This window comes from Scyliorhinus torazame, chromosome 8 (assembly GCF_047496885.1).
Source record: "Scyliorhinus torazame isolate Kashiwa2021f chromosome 8, sScyTor2.1, whole genome shotgun sequence".
NCBI lineage: Eukaryota > Metazoa > Chordata > Chondrichthyes > Carcharhiniformes > Scyliorhinidae > Scyliorhinus > Scyliorhinus torazame.
The window spans coordinates 166,979,636-167,002,120 of record NC_092714.1 but is presented as its reverse complement, the minus strand read 5'-3'; the positions used below and the strand labels follow the sequence as shown (position 1 = coordinate 167,002,120).

Genomic DNA, 22,485 nt, shown 5'->3' with positions numbered 1-22,485 from the left:
TCTCCCTCAGACTGGTATCTGTGGGACTGCAATCCTCTATCTCAGACTGGTATCTGTCAGACTGCATCCTCTCAGATTGGTATCTGTGGGACTGTAATCCTCTCTCTCAGATTGGGTTCTGTCAGACTGTAATCCTCTCTCTCAGATTGGTAGCTGTCAGACTGCAATCCTCTCTCTCAGACTGGTATCTGTGGGACTCTGATCCTCTCTCTCAGACTGATATTTGTCAGACTGCAATCCTTTCTCTCACACTGGTATCTGTGGGACTGTAATCCTCTCTCTTAGACTGGTATCTGTGGGACTGTAATCCTTTCTCACAGACTGGTATCTGTGGGACTGTGATCCTCTCACTCAGACTGGTATCTGTGGGACTGTAATTCTCTCTCACAGACTGGTATCTGTGGGACTGTAATCCTCTCTCTCAGACTGGTATCTGTGGGACTGTAATTCTCTCTCACAGACTGGTATCTGTGGGACTGTAATCCTCTCTCTCAGACTGGTATCTGTGTGTGGTAGTATGCATTAGGGGTCATGTGGGACTGTGAAGCCATGATGCTATTGGCTGACAGATCCCGGGTTCTGGGTGGCTGTTGATCCCTAGCTCCACCCTGAAGGTGGAGTATAAGAACCTGGGCTTCTCCCCGCAGCTCCAGTCTGTTTCTGAACTGCTGGGAACAAGTCACGCTTAATGAAGCCTCATCGACTTCACCTCTATTCGTCTCTCTCGTAAGTCATTGTGCGTTACACTGTGGGACTATAATCCTCTCTCTCAGACTGGTATCTGTGGGACTGTAATCCTGTCTCACAGGCTGGTATCTGTCAGACTGCAATCCTCTCTCTCAGACAGGTATCTGTGGGACTGTAATCCTCTCTCTCAGACTGGGTTCTGTGGGGCTGTAATTCTCTCTCTCAGGCTGGTATCTGTGGGACTGCAATCCTCTGTCTCAGACTGGTATCTGTCAGACTGCATCCTCTCTCTCAGACTGGGTTCTGTGGGGCTGTAATTCTCTCTCTCAGGCTGGTATCTGTGGGACTGCAATCCTCTCTCTCAGACTGGGTTCTGTGGGGCTGTAATTCTCTCTCTCTCAGGCTGGTATCTGTGGGACTGCAATCCTCTCTCTCAGACTGGTATCTGTCAGACTGCATCCTCTCTCTCAGACTGGTATCTGTGGGACTGTGATCCTCTCTCTCAGACTGGTATCTGTCCGACTGCATCCTCTCTCTCAGACTGGGATTTGTGGGACTGCAATCCTCTCTCTCAGACTGGGTTCTGTCCGACTGCAATCCACTCTCTCAGACTTATATCGGTGGGACTGCAGTCCTCTGTCTCAGACTGGTATCTGTCAGACTGCACCCTCTCTCTCTGACTGGGATTTGTGGGACTGTAATCGTCTCTCTCAGACTTATATCGGCGGGACTGCAGTCCTCTGTCTCAGACTGGTATCTGTCAGACTGCACCCTCTCTCTCAGACTGGGATTTGTGGGACTGCAATCCTCTCTCTCAGACTGGGTTCTGTCAGACTGTAATCCTTTCTCTCACACTGGTATCTGTGGTACTGTAATCCTCTCTCTCAGACTGGTACCTGTGGGTCTGTGATCCTCTCTCTCAGACTGGTATCTGTGGGACTGTGATCCTCTCTCTCAGACTGGTATCTGTGGGACTGTAATCCTCTCCCTCAGACTGGTATCTGTGGAACTGCAATCCTCTCTCTCAGACTGGTATCTGTGGGACTGTAATCGTCTCTCTCAGACTGGTATCTGTGGGACTGCAATCCTCTGTCTCAGACTGGTATCTGTCAGACTGCATCCTCTCAGATTGGTATCTGTGGGACTGTAATCCTCTCTCTCAGATTGGGTTCTGTCCGACTGTAATCCTCTCTCTCAGATTGGTAGCTGTCAGACTGCAATCCTCTCTCTCAGACTGGTATCTGTGGGACTCTGATCCTCTCTCTCAGACTGATATTTGTCAGACTGCAATCCTTTCTCTCACACTGGTATCTGTGGGACTGTAATCCTCTCTCTTAGACTGGTATCTGTGGGACTGTAATCCTTTCTCACAGACTGGTATCTGTGGGACTGTGATCCTCTCACTCAGACTGGTATCCTCTCTCTCAGACTGGTATCCTCTCTCTCAGACTGGTATCCTCTCTCTCAGACTGGTATCTGTGGGACTGTAACTCTCTCTCACAGACTGGTATCTGTAGGACTGTAATCCTCTCTCTCAGACTGGTATCTGTGGGACTGTAATCCTCTATCTCAGACTGGCATGTGTCACAGTGCAATCCTTTCTCTCAGACTGGTATCTGTGGGACTGTAATCCTCTATCTCAGACTGGTATCTGTGGGACTGTAATCCTCTCTCTAAGACTGGTATCTGTCAGACAGCAATCCTCTCAGACTGGTACCTGTGGGACTGTAATCCTCTCTCTCAGACAGGTATATGTGCGACTGTAATCCTCTCTCTCAGACTTGGTTCTGTCAGCCTGCGATCCTCTCTCTCAGACTGTTTTCTGTGGGACTGCAATCCTCTGTCTCAGACTGGTATCTGTGGGACTGTAATCCTGTCTCACAGACTGGTATCTGTGGGACTGCAATCCGCTCTCTCAGACTGGCATGTGTCACAGTGCAATCCTTTCTCTCAGACTGGGATTTGTGGGACTGTAATCCTCTATCTCAGACTGGTATCTGTGGGACAGGAATCCTCTCTCTCAGACTGGTATCGGTCAGACTGCAATCCTCTCAGACTGGTACCTGTGGGACTGTAATCCTCTCTCTCAGACAGGTATCTGTGGGACTGTAATCCTCTCTCTCAGACTGGTATCTGTCAGACTGCATCCTCTCTCTCAGACTGGGATTTGTGGGACTGCAATCCTCTCTCTCAGACTGGGATTTGTGGGACTGCAATCCTCTCTCTCAGACTGGGTTCTGTCTGACTGCAATCCTCGCTCTCAGGCTGGTATCTGTGGGACTGTAATCCTCTCTCTCAAACTGGTATCTGTGTGACTGTGATCCTCTCTCTCAGACTGGGTTCTGTCAGACTGCAATCCTTTCTCTCACACTGGTATCTGTGGGACTGGAATCCTCTCTCATAGACTGGTATCTGTGGGACTGTAATCCTTTCTCACAGACTGGTATCTGTGGGACTGTGATCCTCTGTCTCAGACTAGTATCTGTGGGACTGTAACTCTCTCTCACAGACTGGTATCTGTGGGACTGCAATCCTTTCTCTCAGACTGGGATTTGTGGGACTGTAATCCTCTCTCTCAGACTGGTATCTGTGGGACTGAAATCCTCTATCTCAGACTGGTATCTGTGGGACTGTAATCCTCTCTCTCAGACTGGGTTCTGTCAGACTGCAATCCTCTCTCTCAGACTGGTATCTGTGGGACTGTGATCCACTCTCTCAGACTGGTATCTGTGGGACTGCAATCCTCTCTCTCAGACTGGTATCTGTGGGACTGTAATCCTCTCTCTCAGACTGGTATCTGTCAGACTGCAATCCTCTCTCTCAGACTGGGTTCTGTGGGACTGTAATCCTCTCTCTCAGACTGGTATCTGTGGGACTGTAATCCTCTCTCTTAGACTGGTAGCTGTGGGACTGTAATCCTTTCTCACAGACTGGTATCTGTGGGACTGTGATCCTCTCTCTCAGACTGGTGTCTGTGGGACTTTAATTCTCTCTCTCAGACTGGTATCTGTGGGACTGTAATCCTGTCTCACAGACTGGTATCTGTCAGACTGCAATCCTCTCTCTCAGACAGGTATCTGTGGGACTGTAATCCTCTCTCTCAGACTGGGTTCTGTGGGGCTGTAATTCTCTCCCTCAGACTGGTATCTGTGGGACTGCAATGCTCTCTCTCAGACTGGTATCTGTGGGACTGTAATCGTCTCTTTCAGACTGGTATCTGTGGGACTGCAATCCTCTCTCTCAGACTGGGATTTGTGGGACTGCAATCCTCTCTCTCAGACTGGGTTCTGTCCGACTGCAATCCTCTCAGATTGGTATCTGTGGGACTGTAATCCTCTCTCTCAGATTGGGTTCTGTCAGACTGTAATCCTCTCTCTCAGATTGGTATCTGTGGGACTGTAATCCTCTCTCTCAGATTGGTATCTGTGGGACTGTAATCCTCTCTCTCAGATTGGCATCTGTGGGACTGTAATCCTCTCTCTCAGACTGGTATCTGTGGGACTGTGATCCTCTCTCTCAGACTGTTTTCTGTGGGACTGCAATCCTCTCTCTCAGACTGGTATCTGTCAGACTGCAATCCTCTCCATCAGACTGGTATCTGTGGGACTGTGATCCTCTCTCTCAGACTGGTATCTGTCAGACTGCAATCCTTTCTCTCAGGCTGGTATCTGTGGGACTGTAATCCTCTCTCTCAGACTGGGATTTGTGGGACTGCAATCCTCTCTCTCAGACTGGGTTCTGTCAGACTGTTATCCTCTCTCTCAGACTGGTATCTGTCAGACTGCAATCCTCTCTCTCAGACTGGTATCTGTGGGACTGTGATCCTCTCTCTCAGACTGGTATCTGTCAGACTGCAATCCTTTCTCGCAGGCTGGTATCTGTGGGACTGTAATCCTCTCTCTCAGACTGGTATCTGTGGGACTGTAATCCTTTCTCACAGACTGGTATCTGTGGGACGGTAATCCATCTCCCTCAGACTGGTATCTGTTTGACTGTAATCCTCTCTCTCAGACTGGGATCTGTCAGACTGTAATCCTCCCTCTCAAGATGGGATCTGTCAGGCTGTAATTATCTCTCTCATACTGGGATCTGTCAGGCTGCAATCCTCTCTCTCAGACAGGTATCTGTGGGACTGTAATCCTCTCTCTCAGACTCGGTTCTGTAGGGCTGTAATTCTCTCCCTCAGACTGGTATCTGTGGGACTGCAATGCTGTCTCTCAGACTGGTATCTGTGGGACTGTAATCCTCGCTCTCAGACTGGTACCTGTGGGACTGCAATCCTGTCTCAGACTGGGTTCTGTCCGACTGCAATCCTCTCAGATTGGTATCTGTGGTACTGTGATCCTCTCTCTCAGACTGGTATCTGTCAGACTGCAATCCTCTCTCTCAGACTGGGTTCTGTCCGACTGCAATCCTCTCAGATTGGTATCTGTGGGACTGTAATCCTGTCTCTCAGACTGGTTTCTGTGGGACTGCAATCCTCGCTCTCAGACTGGTATCTGTGGGACTGTAATCCTCTCTCTCAGATTGAGTTCAGTCAGACTGTAATCCTCTCTCTCAGATTGGTATCTGTCAGACTGCAATCCTCTCTCTCAAACTGGTATCTGTGGGACTGTGATCCTCTCTCTCAGACTGGGTTCTGTCAGACTGCAATCCTTTCTCTCACACTGGTATCTCTGGGACTGTAATCCTCTCTCTTAGACTGGTATCTGTGGGACTGTAATCCTTTCTCACAGACTGGTATCTGTGCGACTGTGATCCTCTCTCTCAGACTGGTATCTGTCAGACTGCAATCCTCTGTCTCAGACTGGTATCTGTCAGACTGCATCCTCTCTCTCAGACTGGTATCTGTGGGACTGTGATCCTCTCTCTCAGACTGGTATCTGTCAGACTGCACCCTCTCTCTCTGACTGGGATTTGTGGGACTGTAATCGTCTCTCTCAGACTTATATCGGTGGGACTGCAGTCCTCTGTCTCAGACTGGTATCTGTCAGACTGCAATCCTCTCTCTCAGACTGGTATCTGTCAGACTGCACCCTCTCTCTCAGACTGGGATTTGTGGGACTGCAATCCTCTCTCTCAGACTGGGTTCTGTCCGACTGCAATCCTTTCTCTCACACTGGTATCTGTGGGACTGCAATCCTCTATCTCAGACTGGTATCTGTGGGACTGCAATCCTCTCTCTCAGACTGGTATCTGTGGGACTGCAATCCTCTCTCTCAGACTGGTATCTGTGGGACGGTGATCCTCTCTCTCAGACTGGTATCTGTGGGACTGCAATCCTCTCTCAGACTGGTATCTGTGGGACTGTAATCCTCTCTCTCAGACTGGTATCTGTCAGACTGCAATCCTCTCTCTCAGACTGGGTTCTGTGGGACTGTAATCCTCTCTCTCAGACTGGTATCTGTGGGACTGTAATCCTCTCTCTCAGACTGGTATCTGTGGGACTGTAATCGTCTCTCTCAGACTGGTATCTGTGGGACTGTGATCCTCTCTCTCAGACTGGTATCTGTCAGACTGCATCCTCTCTCTCAGACTGGGATTTGTGGGACTGCAATCCTCTCTCTCAGACTGGGATCTGTCCGACTGCAATCCTCTCAGATTGGTATCTGTGGGACTGTAATCCTCTCTCTCAGATTGGGTTCTGTCAGACTGTAATCCTCTCTCTCAGATTGGCATCTGTCAGACTGCAATCCTCTCTCTCAGACTGGTATCTGTGGGACTGTGATCCTCTCTCTCAGACAGGTATCTGTGGGACTGTAATCCTTTCTTTCAGGCTGGTATCTGTGGGACTGTAATCCTCTCTCTCAGACTGGTATCTATGGGACTGTAATCCTCTCTCTCAGACTGGGTTCTGTGGGGCTGTAATTCTTTCTCTCAGACAGGTATCTGTGGGACTGTAATCCTCTCTCTCAGACTGGTATCTGTGGGACTGTGATCCTCTCTCTCAGACTGGTATCTGTGGGACTGTAATTCTCTCTCTCAGACTGGTACCTGTGGGACTGTAATCCTCTCTCTCAGACTGGGTTCTGTCAGACTGCAATCCTCTCTCTCAGACTGGTATCTGTGGGACTGCATCCTCTCTCTCAGACTGGGATTTGTGGGACTGCAATCCTCTCTCTCAGACTGGGTTCTGTCAGACTGCAATCCTCTCTCTCAGACTGGGTTCTGTGGGACGGTAATCCTCTCTCTCAGACTGGGATCTGTCAGACTGTAATCCTCCCTCTCAAGATGGGATCTGTCAGGCTGTAATTCTCTCTTTCATACTGGGATCTCAGGCTGCAATCCTCTCTCTCAGACAGGTATCTGTGGGACTGTCATCCTCTCTCTCAGACTGGGTTCTGTGGGGCTGTAATTCTCTCCCTCAGACTGGTATCTGTGGGACTGCAATGCTCTCTCTCAGACTGGTATCTGTTGGACTGTAATCCTCTCTCTCAGATTGGGTTCTGTCAGACTGTAATCCTCTCTCTCAGACTGGTATCTGTGGGTCTGTGATCCTCTCTCTCAGACTGGTATCTGTGGGACTGTAATCCTCTCTCTCAGACAGGGTTCTGTCAGACTGCAATCCTTTCTCTCAGACTGGTATCTGTGGGACTGTAATCCTTTCTCACAGACTGGTATCTGTGGGACTGTAGAGGGTGTCATCTCCGCTACTCCACTACTGGGTCGATATCTGGGGTTTGAATATCTGTGTGTGTCTCTCTCCAGCTGGCACTGAAACTTCAGAGGCCAGGGGATGTCGCACTGGGACACTTCCGCTGAAGAGAGCACTGATTCAAGCCTGCCGTTTATTCCTAACCGACAGCCTGAGACTTATATCACACAGATCTCCAGACCCCTACCAATACCCAGGTGATTCTCTCTCTTGCCGGTGGTGCAACAGCCACCCGGTTCCTACTCCACTAGAGTAGCTTTCCCAAGAGAGAGAATAGGACACTGCTGTTTATTCCCTAACCAGCAGTCTGTCCTGAGTGAATCGCTCAAGATGACCCTCGATTCCTGAACCCGGAATTAAGGTGAGGAGTATTTTAACAATGACTTGGTCAGAGGTCGCTGGTGAAAGATTGAAGAATTTAAACGACTCCAATTGTCATCAAATCAAGGTTTATTGTAAAACCCAGGTCAAAATCATCAACAGAAGAAACACAATACAATCTTATGCTCTAATATACACTATGTCTATTCAAAAGTAATATAGCGGACACAACGAAAATTCTTATGCTTACACAGGTTTTAGTAATATCACAAGGCACAAAAACAAGTTCCCTTCCCCAAAGCCTCAACCACTATTAAAGTCAAGGGAGTTTCGTAAGCTGCTGCGGAGTACTTACGGTCACAGGCTGCAGAGGTCAAGTCAGGGGTGCAGAGGTCGAGCCACGAACGAAGAGCCCCCTACTCGAAAACACGGCCCCTTTTATATAGTTATACCTGGCTTTGTTCTGTGATCGGCCAGCCCCTTTTGCATTGAAAAGGTAAGTTTTTAAAGTTCCCGCTGGTCCCGCCCCCTTTTGAGCCGGTCAGAGCTGTATGTTTCCGGGTATTCCTTGCCGGTCCGCTTCTTCCAGCTAGGCAGACCTGCGCGATTTGAATTTGGCGCTGGCTCCGCCCCCTTCTTTCAGTGAGTTTCTGCCGGCAGCTTCTGTCAAGCTTGGAGTACCTCCCCCAGGTCCGCCTCCAACTTGGTTTTTCTGCCGGCAGCTTCTGTCAAGCTTGGAGTACCTCCCCCAGGTCCGCCTCCAACTTGGTTTTTTTCAGACCTGCGCGATTTGAATTTGGCGCTGGCTCCGCCCCCCTCCTCCCAGTGAGTTTCTGCCGGTAGCTCCTGTCAAGATTGGAGTACCTCCCCCAGGTCCGCCTCCAACTTGGTTTTTTCAGACCTGCTGATTTTCTAGGGGCTTTTCCAGCGCAATATGCTGGACTCAGACAGTCTGCTTTCTAGTTTAACGAGGTTAGGCTCTTCTGTGGAGAATTTCAGTGTCTTCCAGCTGCTCCGGAGATGGCTGCTATTCTCACCTCGCTATGTTGATGGGGTGTTAATTGGATTCTGCACTGGTGGAGGCCAGGTCATTTACATTTGCATGGGGCTATGACCATCCCATTGTCCTGCTTGCATGCAAGCCTCCTGTGTATTCCCGTGCCCCTTTGTCTGTGTTTTGATGTTATCTTGTTGTCTGGCTCCTTCTTCCTTGTAGCTCCTAGGGGGGTGTTTTGTAAATATTTATGTATTTATGTCCCTACTCAGCTCAGCGGGCCAAGCCTGCTGGGAAAACTGGTTCTGTTCCCTTGGCTGGAAAGTCGGTTTACAGTCTCTGAGTTTCTCCAAAAGGGCCGAATTGCCCGAAAACCTTACAGGACTGTGATCCTCTCTCTCAGACTGGTATCTGTGGGACTGTAATTCTCTCTCTCAGACTGGTATCTGTGGGACTGTAATCGTCTCTCTCAGACTGATATCTGTGGGACTGCAATCCTCTGTCTCAGACTGGTATCTGTCAGACTGCATCCTCTCAGATTGGTTTCTGTGGGACTGTAATCCTCTCTCTCAGATTGGGTTCTGTCAGACTGTAATCCTCTCTCTCAGATTGGTAGCTGTCAGACTGCAATCCTCTCTCTCAGACTGGTATCTGTGGGACTCTGATCCTCTCTCTCAGACTGATATTTGTCAGACTGCAATCCTTTCTCTCACACTGGTATCTGTGGGACTGTAATCCTCTCTCATAGACTGGTATCTGTGGGACTGTAATCCTTTCTCACAGACTGGTATCTGTGGGACTGTGATCCTCTCACTCAGACTGGTATCCTCTCTCTCAGACTGGTATCTGTGGGACTGTAACTCTCTCTCACAGACTGGTATCTGTGGGACTGTAATCCTCTCTCTCAGACTGGTATCTGTGGGACTGTTATTCTCTCTCTCAGACTGGTATCTGTGGGACTGCAATCCTTTCTCTCAGACTGGTATCTGTGGGACTGCAATCCGCTCTCTCAGACTGGCATGTGTCACAGTGCAATCCTTTCTCTCAGACTGGGATTTGTGGGACTGTAATCCTCTATCTCAGACTGGTATCTGTGGGACTGTAATCCTCTCTCTCAGACTGGTGTCTGTCAGACTGCAATCCTCTCAGACTGGTACCTGTGGGACTGTAATCCTCTCTCTCAGACAGGTATCTGTGGGACTGTAATCCTCTCTCTCAGACTGGGTTCTGTCAGACTGCAATCCTCTCTCTCAGACTGATATCTGTGGGACTGTGATCCTCTCTCTCAGACTGATATCTGTGGGACTGTGATCCACTCTCTCAGACTGGTATCTGTCAGACTGCTATCCTTTCTCTCAGGCTGGTATCTGTGGGACTGTAATCCTCTCTCTCAGACTGGTATCTGTGGGACTGTAATCCTCTCTCTCAGACTGGTATCTGTGGGACTGTAATCCTCTCTCTCAGACTGGTATCTGTGGGACTCTAATCCTCTCTCTCAGACTGGTATCTGTGGGACTGTAATTCTCTCTCTCAGACTGGTATCTGTGGGACTGCAATCCTTTCTCTCAGACTGGTATGTGTGGGACTGTAATCCTGTCTCACAGACTGGTATCTGTGGGACTGCAATCCTTTCTCTCAGACTGGGATTTGTGGTACTGTAATCCTCTCTCTCAGACTGGTATCTGTGGGACTGCAATCCTCTATCTCAGACTGGTATCTGTGGGACTGCAATCCTCTCTCTCAGACTGGTATCTGTGGGACTGCAATCCTCTCTCTCAGACTGGTATCTGTGGGACGGTGATCCTCTCTCTCAGACTGGTATCTGTGGGACTGCAATCCTCTCTCAGACTGGTATCTGTGGGACTGTAATCCTCTCTCTCAGACTGGTATCTGTCAGACTGCAATCCTCTCTCTCAGACTGGGTTCTGTGGGACTGTAATCCTCTCTCTCAGACTGGTATCTGTGGGACTGTAATCCTCTCTCTCAGACTGGTATCTGTGGGACTGTAATCGTCTCTCTCAGACTGGTATCTGTGGGACTGTGATCCTCTCTCTCAGACTGGTATCTGTCAGACTGCATCCTCTCTCTCAGACTGGGATTTGTGGGACTGCAATCCTCTCTCTCAGACTGGGATCTGTCCGACTGCAATCCTCTCAGATTGGTATCTGTGGGACTGTAATCCTCTCTCTCAGATTGGGTTCTGTCAGACTGTAATCCTCTCTCTCAGATTGGCATCTGTCAGACTGCAATCCTCTCTCTCAGACTGGTATCTGTGGGACTGTGATCCTCTCTCTCAGACAGGTATCTGTGGGACTGTAATCCTTTCTTTCAGGCTGGTATCTGTGGGACTGTAATCCTCTCTCTCAGACTGGTATCTATGGGACTGTAATCCTCTCTCTCAGACTGGGTTCTGTGGGGCTGTAATTCTTTCTCTCAGACAGGTATCTGTGGGACTGTAATCCTCTCTCTCAGACTGGTATCTGTGGGACTGTGATCCTCTCTCTCAGACTGGTATCTGTGGGACTGTAATTCTCTCTCTCAGACTGGTACCTGTGGGACTGTAATCCTCTCTCTCAGACTGGGTTCTGTCAGACTGCAATCCTCTCTCTCAGACTGGTATCTGTGGGACTGCATCCTCTCTCTCAGACTGGGATTTGTGGGACTGCAATCCTCTCTCTCAGACTGGGTTCTGTCAGACTGCAATCCTCTCTCTCAGACTGGGTTCTGTGGGACGGTAATCCTCTCTCTCAGACTGGGATCTGTCAGACTGTAATCCTCCCTCTCAAGATGGGATCTGTCAGGCTGTAATTCTCTCTTTCATACTGGGATCTCAGGCTGCAATCCTCTCTCTCAGACAGGTATCTGTGGGACTGTCATCCTCTCTCTCAGACTGGGTTCTGTGGGGCTGTAATTCTCTCCCTCAGACTGGTATCTGTGGGACTGCAATGCTCTCTCTCAGACTGGTATCTGTTGGACTGTAATCCTCTCTCTCAGATTGGGTTCTGTCAGACTGTAATCCTCTCTCTCAGACTGGTATCTGTGGGTCTGTGATCCTCTCTCTCAGACTGGTATCTGTGGGACTGTAATCCTCTCTCTCAGACAGGGTTCTGTCAGACTGCAATCCTTTCTCTCAGACTGGTATCTGTGGGACTGTAATCCTTTCTCACAGACTGGTATCTGTGGGACTGTAGAGGGTGTCATCTCCGCTACTCCACTACTGGGTCGATATCTGGGGTTTGAATATCTGTGTGTGTCTCTCTCCAGCTGGCACTGAAACTTCAGAGGCCAGGGGATGTCGCACTGGGACACTTCCGCTGAAGAGAGCACTGATTCAAGCCTGCCGTTTATTCCTAACCGACAGCCTGAGACTTATATCACACAGATCTCCAGACCCCTACCAATACCCAGGTGATTCTCTCTCTTGCCGGTGGTGCAACAGCCACCCGGTTCCTACTCCACTAGAGTAGCTTTCCCAAGAGAGAGAATAGGACACTGCTGTTTATTCCCTAACCAGCAGTCTGTCCTGAGTGAATCGCTCAAGATGACCCTCGATTCCTGAACCCGGAATTAAGGTGAGGAGTATTTTAACAATGACTTGGTCAGAGGTCGCTGGTGAAAGATTGAAGAATTTAAACGACTCCAATTGTCATCAAATCAAGGTTTATTGTAAAACCCAGGTCAAAATCATCAACAGAAGAAACACAATACAATCTTATGCTCTAATATACACTATGTCTATTCAAAAGTAATATAGCGGACACAACGAAAATTCTTATGCTTACACAGGTTTTAGTAATATCACAAGGCACAAAAACAAGTTCCCTTCCCCAAAGCCTCAACCACTATTAAAGTCAAGGGAGTTTCGTAAGCTGCTGCGGAGTACTTACGGTCACAGGCTGCAGAGGTCAAGTCAGGGGTGCAGAGGTCGAGCCACGAACGAAGAGCCCCCTACTCGAAAACACGGCCCCTTTTATATAGTTATACCTGGCTTTGTTCTGTGATCGGCCAGCCCCTTTTGCATTGAAAAGGTAAGTTTTTAAAGTTCCCGCTGGTCCCGCCCCCTTTTGAGCCGGTCAGAGCTGTATGTTTCCGGGTATTCCTTGCCGGTCCGCTTCTTCCAGCTAGGCAGACCTGCGCGATTTGAATTTGGCGCTGGCTCCGCCCCCTTCTTTCAGTGAGTTTCTGCCGGCAGCTTCTGTCAAGCTTGGAGTACCTCCCCCAGGTCCGCCTCCAACTTGGTTTTTCTGCCGGCAGCTTCTGTCAAGCTTGGAGTACCTCCCCCAGGTCCGCCTCCAACTTGGTTTTTTTCAGACCTGCGCGATTTGAATTTGGCGCTGGCTCCGCCCCCCTCCTCCCAGTGAGTTTCTGCCGGTAGCTCCTGTCAAGATTGGAGTACCTCCCCCAGGTCCGCCTCCAACTTGGTTTTTTCAGACCTGCTGATTTTCTAGGGGCTTTTCCAGCGCAATATGCTGGACTCAGACAGTCTGCTTTCTAGTTTAACGAGGTTAGGCTCTTCTGTGGAGAATTTCAGTGTCTTCCAGCTGCTCCGGAGATGGCTGCTATTCTCACCTCGCTATGTTGATGGGGTGTTAATTGGATTCTGCACTGGTGGAGGCCAGGTCATTTACATTTGCATGGGGCTATGACCATCCCATTGTCCTGCTTGCATGCAAGCCTCCTGTGTATTCCCGTGCCCCTTTGTCTGTGTTTTGATGTTATCTTGTTGTCTGGCTCCTTCTTCCTTGTAGCTCCTAGGGGGGTGTTTTGTAAATATTTATGTATTTATGTCCCTACTCAGCTCAGCGGGCCAAGCCTGCTGGGAAAACTGGTTCTGTTCCCTTGGCTGGAAAGTCGGTTTACAGTCTCTGAGTTTCTCCAAAAGGGCCGAATTGCCCGAAAACCTTACAGGACTGTGATCCTCTCTCTCAGACTGGTATCTGTGGGACTGTAATTCTCTCTCTCAGACTGGTATCTGTGGGACTGTAATCGTCTCTCTCAGACTGATATCTGTGGGACTGCAATCCTCTGTCTCAGACTGGTATCTGTCAGACTGCATCCTCTCAGATTGGTTTCTGTGGGACTGTAATCCTCTCTCTCAGATTGGGTTCTGTCAGACTGTAATCCTCTCTCTCAGATTGGTAGCTGTCAGACTGCAATCCTCTCTCTCAGACTGGTATCTGTGGGACTCTGATCCTCTCTCTCAGACTGATATTTGTCAGACTGCAATCCTTTCTCTCACACTGGTATCTGTGGGACTGTAATCCTCTCTCATAGACTGGTATCTGTGGGACTGTAATCCTTTCTCACAGACTGGTATCTGTGGGACTGTGATCCTCTCACTCAGACTGGTATCCTCTCTCTCAGACTGGTATCTGTGGGACTGTAACTCTCTCTCACAGACTGGTATCTGTGGGACTGTAATCCTCTCTCTCAGACTGGTATCTGTGGGACTGTTATTCTCTCTCTCAGACTGGTATCTGTGGGACTGCAATCCTTTCTCTCAGACTGGTATCTGTGGGACTGCAATCCGCTCTCTCAGACTGGCATGTGTCACAGTGCAATCCTTTCTCTCAGACTGGGATTTGTGGGACTGTAATCCTCTATCTCAGACTGGTATCTGTGGGACTGTAATCCTCTCTCTCAGACTGGTGTCTGTCAGACTGCAATCCTCTCAGACTGGTACCTGTGGGACTGTAATCCTCTCTCTCAGACAGGTATCTGTGGGACTGTAATCCTCTCTCTCAGACTGGGTTCTGTCAGACTGCAATCCTCTCTCTCAGACTGATATCTGTGGGACTGTGATCCTCTCTCTCAGACTGATATCTGTGGGACTGTGATCCACTCTCTCAGACTGGTATCTGTCAGACTGCTATCCTTTCTCTCAGGCTGGTATCTGTGGGACTGTAATCCTCTCTCTCAGACTGGTATCTGTGGGACTGTAATCCTCTCTCTCAGACTGGTATCTGTGGGACTGTAATCCTCTCTCTCAGACTGGTATCTGTGGGACTGTAATTCTCTCTCTCAGACTGGTATCTGTGGGACTGCAATCCTTTCTCTCAGACTGGTATGTGTGGGACTGTAATCCTGTCTCACAGACTGGTATCTGTGGGACTGCAATCCTTTCTCTCAGACTGGGATTTGTGGTACTGTAATCCTCTCTCTCAGACTGGTATCTGTGGGACTGCAATCCTCTATCTCAGACTGGTATCTGTGGGACTGCAATCCTCTCTCTCAGACTGGTATCTGTGGGACTGCAATCCTCTCTCTCAGACTGGTATCTGTGGGACGGTGATCCTCTCTCTCAGACTGGTATCTGTGGGACTGCAATCCTCTCTCAGACTGGTATCTGTGGGACTGTAATCCTCTCTCTCAGACTGGTATCTGTCAGACTGCAATCCTCTCTCTCAGACTGGGTTCTGTGGGACTGTAATCCTCTCTCTCAGACTGGTATCTGTGGGACTGTAATCCTCTCTCTCAGACTGGTATCTGTGGGACTGTAATCGTCTCTCTCAGACTGGTATCTGTGGGACTGTGATCCTCTCTCTCAGACTGGTATCTGTCAGACTGCATCCTCTCTCTCAGACTGGGATTTGTGGGACTGCAATCCTCTCTCTCAGACTGGGATCTGTCCGACTGCAATCCTCTCAGATTGGTATCTGTGGGACTGTAATCCTCTCTCTCAGATTGGGTTCTGTCAGACTGTAATCCTCTCTCTCAGATTGGCATCTGTCAGACTGCAATCCTCTCTCTCAGACTGGTATCTGTGGGACTGTAATCCTTTCTTTCAGGCTGGTATCTGTGGGACTGTAATCCTCTCTCTCAGACTGGTATCTATGGGACTGTAATCCTCTCTCTCAGACTGGGTTCTGTGGGGCTGTAATTCTTTCTCTCAGACAGGTATCTGTGGGACTGTAATCCTCTCTCTCAGACTGGTATCTGTGGGACTGTGATCCTCTCTCTCAGACTGGTATCTGTGGGACTGTAATTCTCTCTCTCAGACTGGTACCTGTGGGACTGTAATCCTCTCTCTCAGACTGGGTTCTGTCAGACTGCAATCCTCTCTCTCAGACTGGTATCTGTGGGACTGCATCCTCTCTCTCAGACTGGGATTTGTGGGACTGCAATCCTCTCTCTCAGACTGGGTTCTGTCAGACTGCAATCCTCTCTCTCAGACTGGGTTCTGTGGGACGGTAATCCTCTCTCTCAGACTGGGATCTGTCAGACTGTAATCCTCCCTCTCAAGATGGGATCTGTCAGGCTGTAATTCTCTCTTTCATACTGGGATCTCAGGCTGCAATCCTCTCTCTCAGACAGGTATCTGTGGGACTGTCATCCTCTCTCTCAGACTGGGTTCTGTGGGGCTGTAATTCTCTCCCTCAGACTGGTATCTGTGGGACTGCAATGCTCTCTCTCAGACTGGTATCTGTTGGACTGTAATCCTCTCTCTCAGATTGGATTCTGTCAGACTGTAATCCTCTCTCTCAGATTGGTATCTGTCAGACTGCAATCCTCTCTCTCAGACTGGTATCTGTGGGACTGTAATCGTCTCTCTCAGACTGGGTTCTGTGGGACTAATCCTCTCTCTCAGACTGGTATCTGTGGGACTGCATCCTCTCTCTCAGACTGGGATTTGTGGGACTGCAATCCTCTCTCTCAGACTGGGTTCTGTCCAACTGCAATCCTCTCTCTCAGACTGGGTTCTGTGGGACAGTAATCCATCTCTCTCAGACTGGTATCTGTGGGACTGTAATCCTCTCTCTCAGACTGGGATCTGTCAGACTGTAATCCTCCCTCTCAAGATGGGATCTGTCAGGCTGTAATTCTCTCTCTCATACTGGGATCTGTCAGGCTGCAATCCTGTATGGGATTTGTGGGACTGCAATCCTCTCTCTCAGACTGGGTTCTGTCCGACTGCAATCCTCTCAGATTGGTATCTGTGGGACTGTAACCCTTTCTTTCAGGCTGGTATCTGTGGGACTGTAATCCTCTCTCTCAGACTGGTATCTATGGGACTGTAATCCTCTCTCTCAGACTGGGTTCTGTGGGGCTGTAATTCTCTCTCTCAGACAGCTATCTGTGGGACTGTAATCCTCTCTCTCAGACTGGTATCTGTGGGACTGTGATCCTCTCTCTCAGACTGGTATCTGTGGGACTGTAATTCTCTCTCTCAGACTGGTACCTGTGGGACTGTAATCCTCTCTCTCAGACTGGGTTCTGTCAGACTGCAATCCTCTCTCTCAGACTGGGTTCTGTGGGGCTGTAATTCTCTCTCTCAGACAGGTATCTGTGGGACTGTAATCCTTTCTTTCAGGCTGGTATCTGTGGGACTGTAATCCTCTCTCTCAGACTGGTATCTATGGGACTGTAATCCTCTCTCAGACTGGGTTCTGTGGGGCTGTAATTCTCTCTCTCAGACAGGTATCTGTGGGACTGTAATCCTCTCTCTCAGACTGGTATCTGTGGGACTGTGATCCTCTCTCTCAGACTGGTATCTGTGGGACTGTAATTCTCTCTCTCAGACTGGTACCTGTGGGACTGTAATCCTCTCTCTCAGACTTGGTTCTGTCAGACTGCAATCCTCTCTCAGACTGGTATCTGTGGGACTGCATCCTCTCTCTCAGACTGGGATTTGTGGGACTGCAATCCTCTCTCTCAGACTGGGTTCTGTCCGACTGCAATCCTCTCTCTCAGACTGGGTTCTGTGGGACGGTAATCCTCTCTCTCAGACTGGGATCTGTCAGACTGTAATCCTCCCTCTCAAGATGGGATCTGTCAGGCTGTAATTCTCTCTTTCATACTGGGATCTCAGGCTGCAATCCTCTCTCTCAGACAGGTATCTGTGGGACTGTCATCCTCTCTCTCAGACTGGGTTCTGTGGGGCTGTAATTCTCTCCCTCAGACTGGTATCTGTGGGACTGCAATGCTCTCTCTCAGACTAGTATCTGTGGGACTGTAATCCTCTCTCTCAGATTGGATTCTGTCAGACTGCAATCCTCTCTCTCAGATTGGTATCTGTCAGACTGCAATCCTCTCTCTCAGACTGGTATCTGTGGGACTGTAATCGTCTCTCTCAGACTGGGTTCTGTGGGACTAATCCTCTCTCTCAGACTGGCTTCTGTCAGACTGCAATCCTCTCTCTCAGACTGGTATCTGTGGGACTGCAATCCTCTGTCTCAGACGTGTATCTGTCAGACTGCATCCTCTCTCTCAGACTGGTATCTGTGGGAATGTGATCCTCTCTCTCAGACTGGTACCTGTGGGACTGTAATCCTCTCTCTCAGACTGGGTTCTGTCCAACTGCAATCCTCTCTCTCAGACTGGGTTCTGTGGGACAGTAATCCATCTCTCTCAGACTGGTATCTGTGGGACTGTAATCCTCTCTCTCAGACTGGGATCTGTCAGACTGTAATCCTCCCTCTCAAGATGGGATCTGTCAGGCTGTAATTCTCTCTCTCATACTGGGATCTGTCAGGCTGCAATCCTGTATGGGATTTGTGGGACTGCAATCCTCTCTCTCAGACTGGGTTCTGTCCGACTGCAATCCTCTCAGATTGGTATCTGTGGGACTGTAACCCTTTCTTTCAGGCTGGTATCTGTGGGACTGTGATCCTCTCTCTCAGACTGGTATCTGTGGGACTGTAATTCTCTCTCTCAGACTGGTATCTGTGGGACTGTGATCCTCTCTCTCAGACTGGTATCTGTGGGACTGTAATTCTCTCTCTCAGACTGGTACCTGTGGGACTGTAATCCTCTCTCTCAGACTGGGTTCTGTCAGACTGCAATCCTCTCTCTCAGACTGGGTTCTGTGGGACGGTAATCCTCTCTCTCAGGCTGGGATCTGTCAGACTGTAATCCTCCCTCTCAAGATGGGATCTGTCAGGCTGTAATTCTCTCTTTCATACTGGGATCTCTCAGGCTGCAGTCCTCTCTCTCAGACAGGTATCTGTGGGACTGTCATCCTCTCTCTCAGACTGGGTTCTGTGGGGCTGTAATTCTCTCCCTCAGACTGGTATCTGTGGGACTGCAATGCTCTCTCTCAGACTGGTATCTGTGGGACTGTAATCGTCTCTCTCAGACTGGTATCTGTGGGACTGCAATCCTCTGTCTCAGACTGGTATCTGTTGTCATGATATTCAAACACACACATCATGATAGACACACCAACAGACAAATCAGAACACACAACACCACAACCAATGACAGAAAGATATAAAAGCACAGACACGACCCCCGGTGGTCAGTATTAGCTGCAGAGGAGAACCAGGACACATCTATTGCCAAACACACTCAGGGAGACAGCACGTGCAGAGTATCCAGAACGAACTGTATTATAAGAGTTATAATAAAATAGAGTTGTACCACATACAACTGTGTTGGCTCATCTGTGCACCAGAGCACCCAACACCACATCTGTCAGACTGCATCCTCTCCCTCAGACTGGGATTTGTGGGACTGCAATCCTCTCAGACTGGGTTCTGTCCGACTGCAATCCTCTCAGATTGGATTCTGTCAGACTGTAATCCTCTCTCTCAGATTGGTATCTGTCAGACTGCAATCCTCTCTCTCAGACTGGTATCTGTGGGACTCTAACATCTCTCTCAGACTGGGTTCTGTGGGACTAATCCTCTCTCTCAGACTGGTATCTGTGGGACTGCAATCCTCTGTCTCAGACGTGTATCTGTCAGACTGCATCCTCTCTCTCAGACTGGGATTTGTGGGACTGCAATCCTCTCTCTCAGACTGGTATCTGTGGGACTGTAATCCTCTCTCTCTCTGACTGTGTTCTGTCAGACTGTAATCCTCTCTCTCAGACTGGTATCTGTCAGACTGCAATCCTCTCAGACTGGTATCTGTGGGACTGTGATCCTCTCTCTCAGACAGGTATCTGTGGGACTGTAATCCTTTCTTTCAGGCTGGTATCTGTGGGACTGTAATCCTCTCTCTCAGACTGGGTTCTGTGGGGCTGTAATTCTCTCTCTCAGACTGGTATGTGTGGGACTGTAATCCTCTCTCTCAGACTGGTATCTGTGGGACTGTGATCCTCTCAGACTGGTACCTGTGGGACTGTAATTCTCATCTCTCAGACTGGTACCTGTGGGACTGTAATCCTCTCTCTCAGATTGGTATCTGTGAGACTCTAATCCATCTCTCTCAGACTGGGATCTGTCAGACTGTAATCCTCCCTCTCAAGATGGGATCTGTCAGACTGAAATCCTCTCGCTCAGACTGGGACCTGTCAGACTGTAATCCTCTCGCTCAGACTGGGTTCTTTCAGACTGTAATTCTCTCTCTCATTCTGAGATCTGTCAGATTGTAATCCTCTCGATCACATGGAGATCTGTCAGACTGTAATCCTCTCTCTCTCAATGAGATCTGTCAGACTGTAATCCTCTCTCTCACACTGAGATCGGTCAGACTGTAATCCTCTCCCGAACTGGGATATGTCAGACTGTAATCCTCCCTCTCACACTGGGATACCAGACTGTAATCCTCCCTCTCACACTGGGTTCTGTCAAACTGTAATCCTCCCCCTCACACTGGGATCTGTTAGACTGTAATCCTCCCTCTCACACTGGGAACTGTCAGATGTAATTCTCTCACTCTCAGACGGCGATATGTCAGACTGTAATAAAATCATAAAATATAGGAGCAGAATTAGGCAACTTGGCCATCGAGTCTGCTTTGCCATTCGATCTTGTCTGATCCCATCCTAGCCTCAACTCCACATTCCTGCCCATTCTCCACAGATAGCGTTCTGTGATGCTGTAATGTGTCTCTTACAGATAGCGTTCTGTGATGCTGTTGTTCTTTCTCATGGGATTAATTTTCTGCATCTTCCACTCCATGCCTCTGTTTTCATTCCTGTGTTCAGATTGAGTGGGCTATCACCATTTCTGGGAGACACCGATGCAGAGACCCTCAGTAACATCCTAACCACCAACTGCAGCTTTGATGATGAGGCTTTTGAAAATATCTCTGAGGATGCTAAAGATTTTATTGCAAACTTGCTGATCAGGGAGAAAAGGTAAAGTTCAGAACATGGCTGGACCTTGAGCTTGTCTGTAACCATAAAAAAGTGTTCCAGTTTCTGTATCTGTGCTGTCGTTTTTCCAGTTCATGTGTTAGTACTTGTGTCAGAGTGTAATTAGACTGTGTTGAAGTTGTTTAAGCAAGTGAATTGGCATTGGTGGCGGGGGGGCGGGGGGGGGGGGGGGGGGGGGGGGGCCGGGTCGTCAGTGTGGGGGAGTCGTCAGTGTGGGGGAGTGAGTCTGTTTGGGGGTGTCGGTATGCGGGGTCTGGGTGAGCAATGTCAGCTCGCTAATTTTGGATTCTTGTATTTCAGTGGACGGTTCAGTGCTGCTCAATGCCTGAAGCATCCTTGGGTCAACAATGTCTCTGTGAAATCCAGGCAGAGCGGAATTCAACTCAAGTCCCAGCTGCTGTTGAAGAAATATGTAATGAAGCGATTGTGGAAGGTAACAGTTCACTGCCCAATTTACACTCACTCCATCCCTGCAGGGCACCCTCCGTCCACTGATCAGACAGATGTTGACATTTTGATAAGGCAATGCAAACCATTATTCCAAGCCTTTCATTTTCTGTCTCCCCACATCAGTGATTAGCTCGTGCTCACACAGGGACTACAGTCCCTGCCTCAAACAATCCCTGCTGTCAACCCAATGCTTAAACGGCCTCCTTAGTAATAAAGTTCTCTGAACTCTTCTGTCTCCTTGTGACAATAATAATGTCACACCCTCATTTAATAACTCCATATTAAGTGTTATGGGCCAGGGTTCAGAGAACCCCAAAGTGTATCATGGGAGTTCACCTGACCCACAACTTTTAATAGATTGTGGTATGGGGAGCACAATGTCCACTCTACAGGTGTGGTACAGCAGAAATGGAAAAGTATTTTTAAAGCAAAACAATGTTTATTACATGGAATTTACAGTACAGAAGGAGGCCATTCGGCCCATCGAGTCTGAGTTGTTTGATTGGAACAGCATTTCCCAAATCTACATGTATAGCCATTTTAGTACTTCCCAATTTATCTCGACAACCTTGCCCATGTGCTATCAATAACTCTTTCAGGTCAGTTCCTTTTTCCTCTGGAAGGTAACTCAGCAATTTATCCCCATTTTTTAAGAACATCCTCGTTTTCCAATTTAATTTGAGGTATGTCAAATTCACAGTCATCTGGATTTGGTTCATCACTTTGAGTTAGAATCATTAAAACGTCCTCCTTTTTCTCTCCTTCCCTTTCAAATTACCTTTTAAGCATATTCACATGACACACTCAGTGAGTCTTCCTTCTATCTGGTGTTTTTACCACATAATTCACCTCACTTAATTTCCTTTCAATCTGATAAGGTACACAAAACCTTGCTTTTAAAGGTTGACCTACCACTGGTAACAATACTAAAACATTATCTCCATTGACAAAACTATGAACTTTGGATTTCTTTGTGCAACTTTTAACTGTTGTCTAGCCAATTCACCTGCTGTACTTAATCATTCCCTAAAATTTGACATGTTATCCAAAAATGTAAGTTCTGATTTCTCACTCACCAATTTTTCTTGAATCAATTTAAGTGGTCCTCTTATCTCATGGCCAAAAATTAGTTCAAAGGACTGAATTTGGTTGACTCATTTGGTGCATCCCTAATTGCAAACAGTACGAATGGAATTCCTTTATCCCAAACCTCTGGATAATCTTGACAATAAGCCCTCAACGTTGTCTTTAATGTCTGATGCCACCTTTCTAACGCTCCCTGCGATTCTGGATGGTATGCAAGTGATTTAAATTGTTTTATTCCTAAGCTATCAA

The 22,485-nt window shown here is 48.5% G+C and overlaps 1 protein-coding gene across 1 annotated transcript in view; it reads left to right on the top strand.

Moving 5' to 3' along the window:
• The window catches only part of LOC140428237 (uncharacterized), a 504,514-nt gene that overhangs the window by 443,900 nt on the left and 38,129 nt on the right, over nt 1–22,485 (top strand). The window contains exons 11-12 of the mRNA XM_072514486.1: nt 20,530–20,682; nt 21,001–21,133. Coding sequence (XP_072370587.1) covers nt 20,530–20,682; nt 21,001–21,133 — 286 coding nt within the window. The remainder of the gene's footprint in view (nt 1–20,529; nt 20,683–21,000; nt 21,134–22,485) is intronic.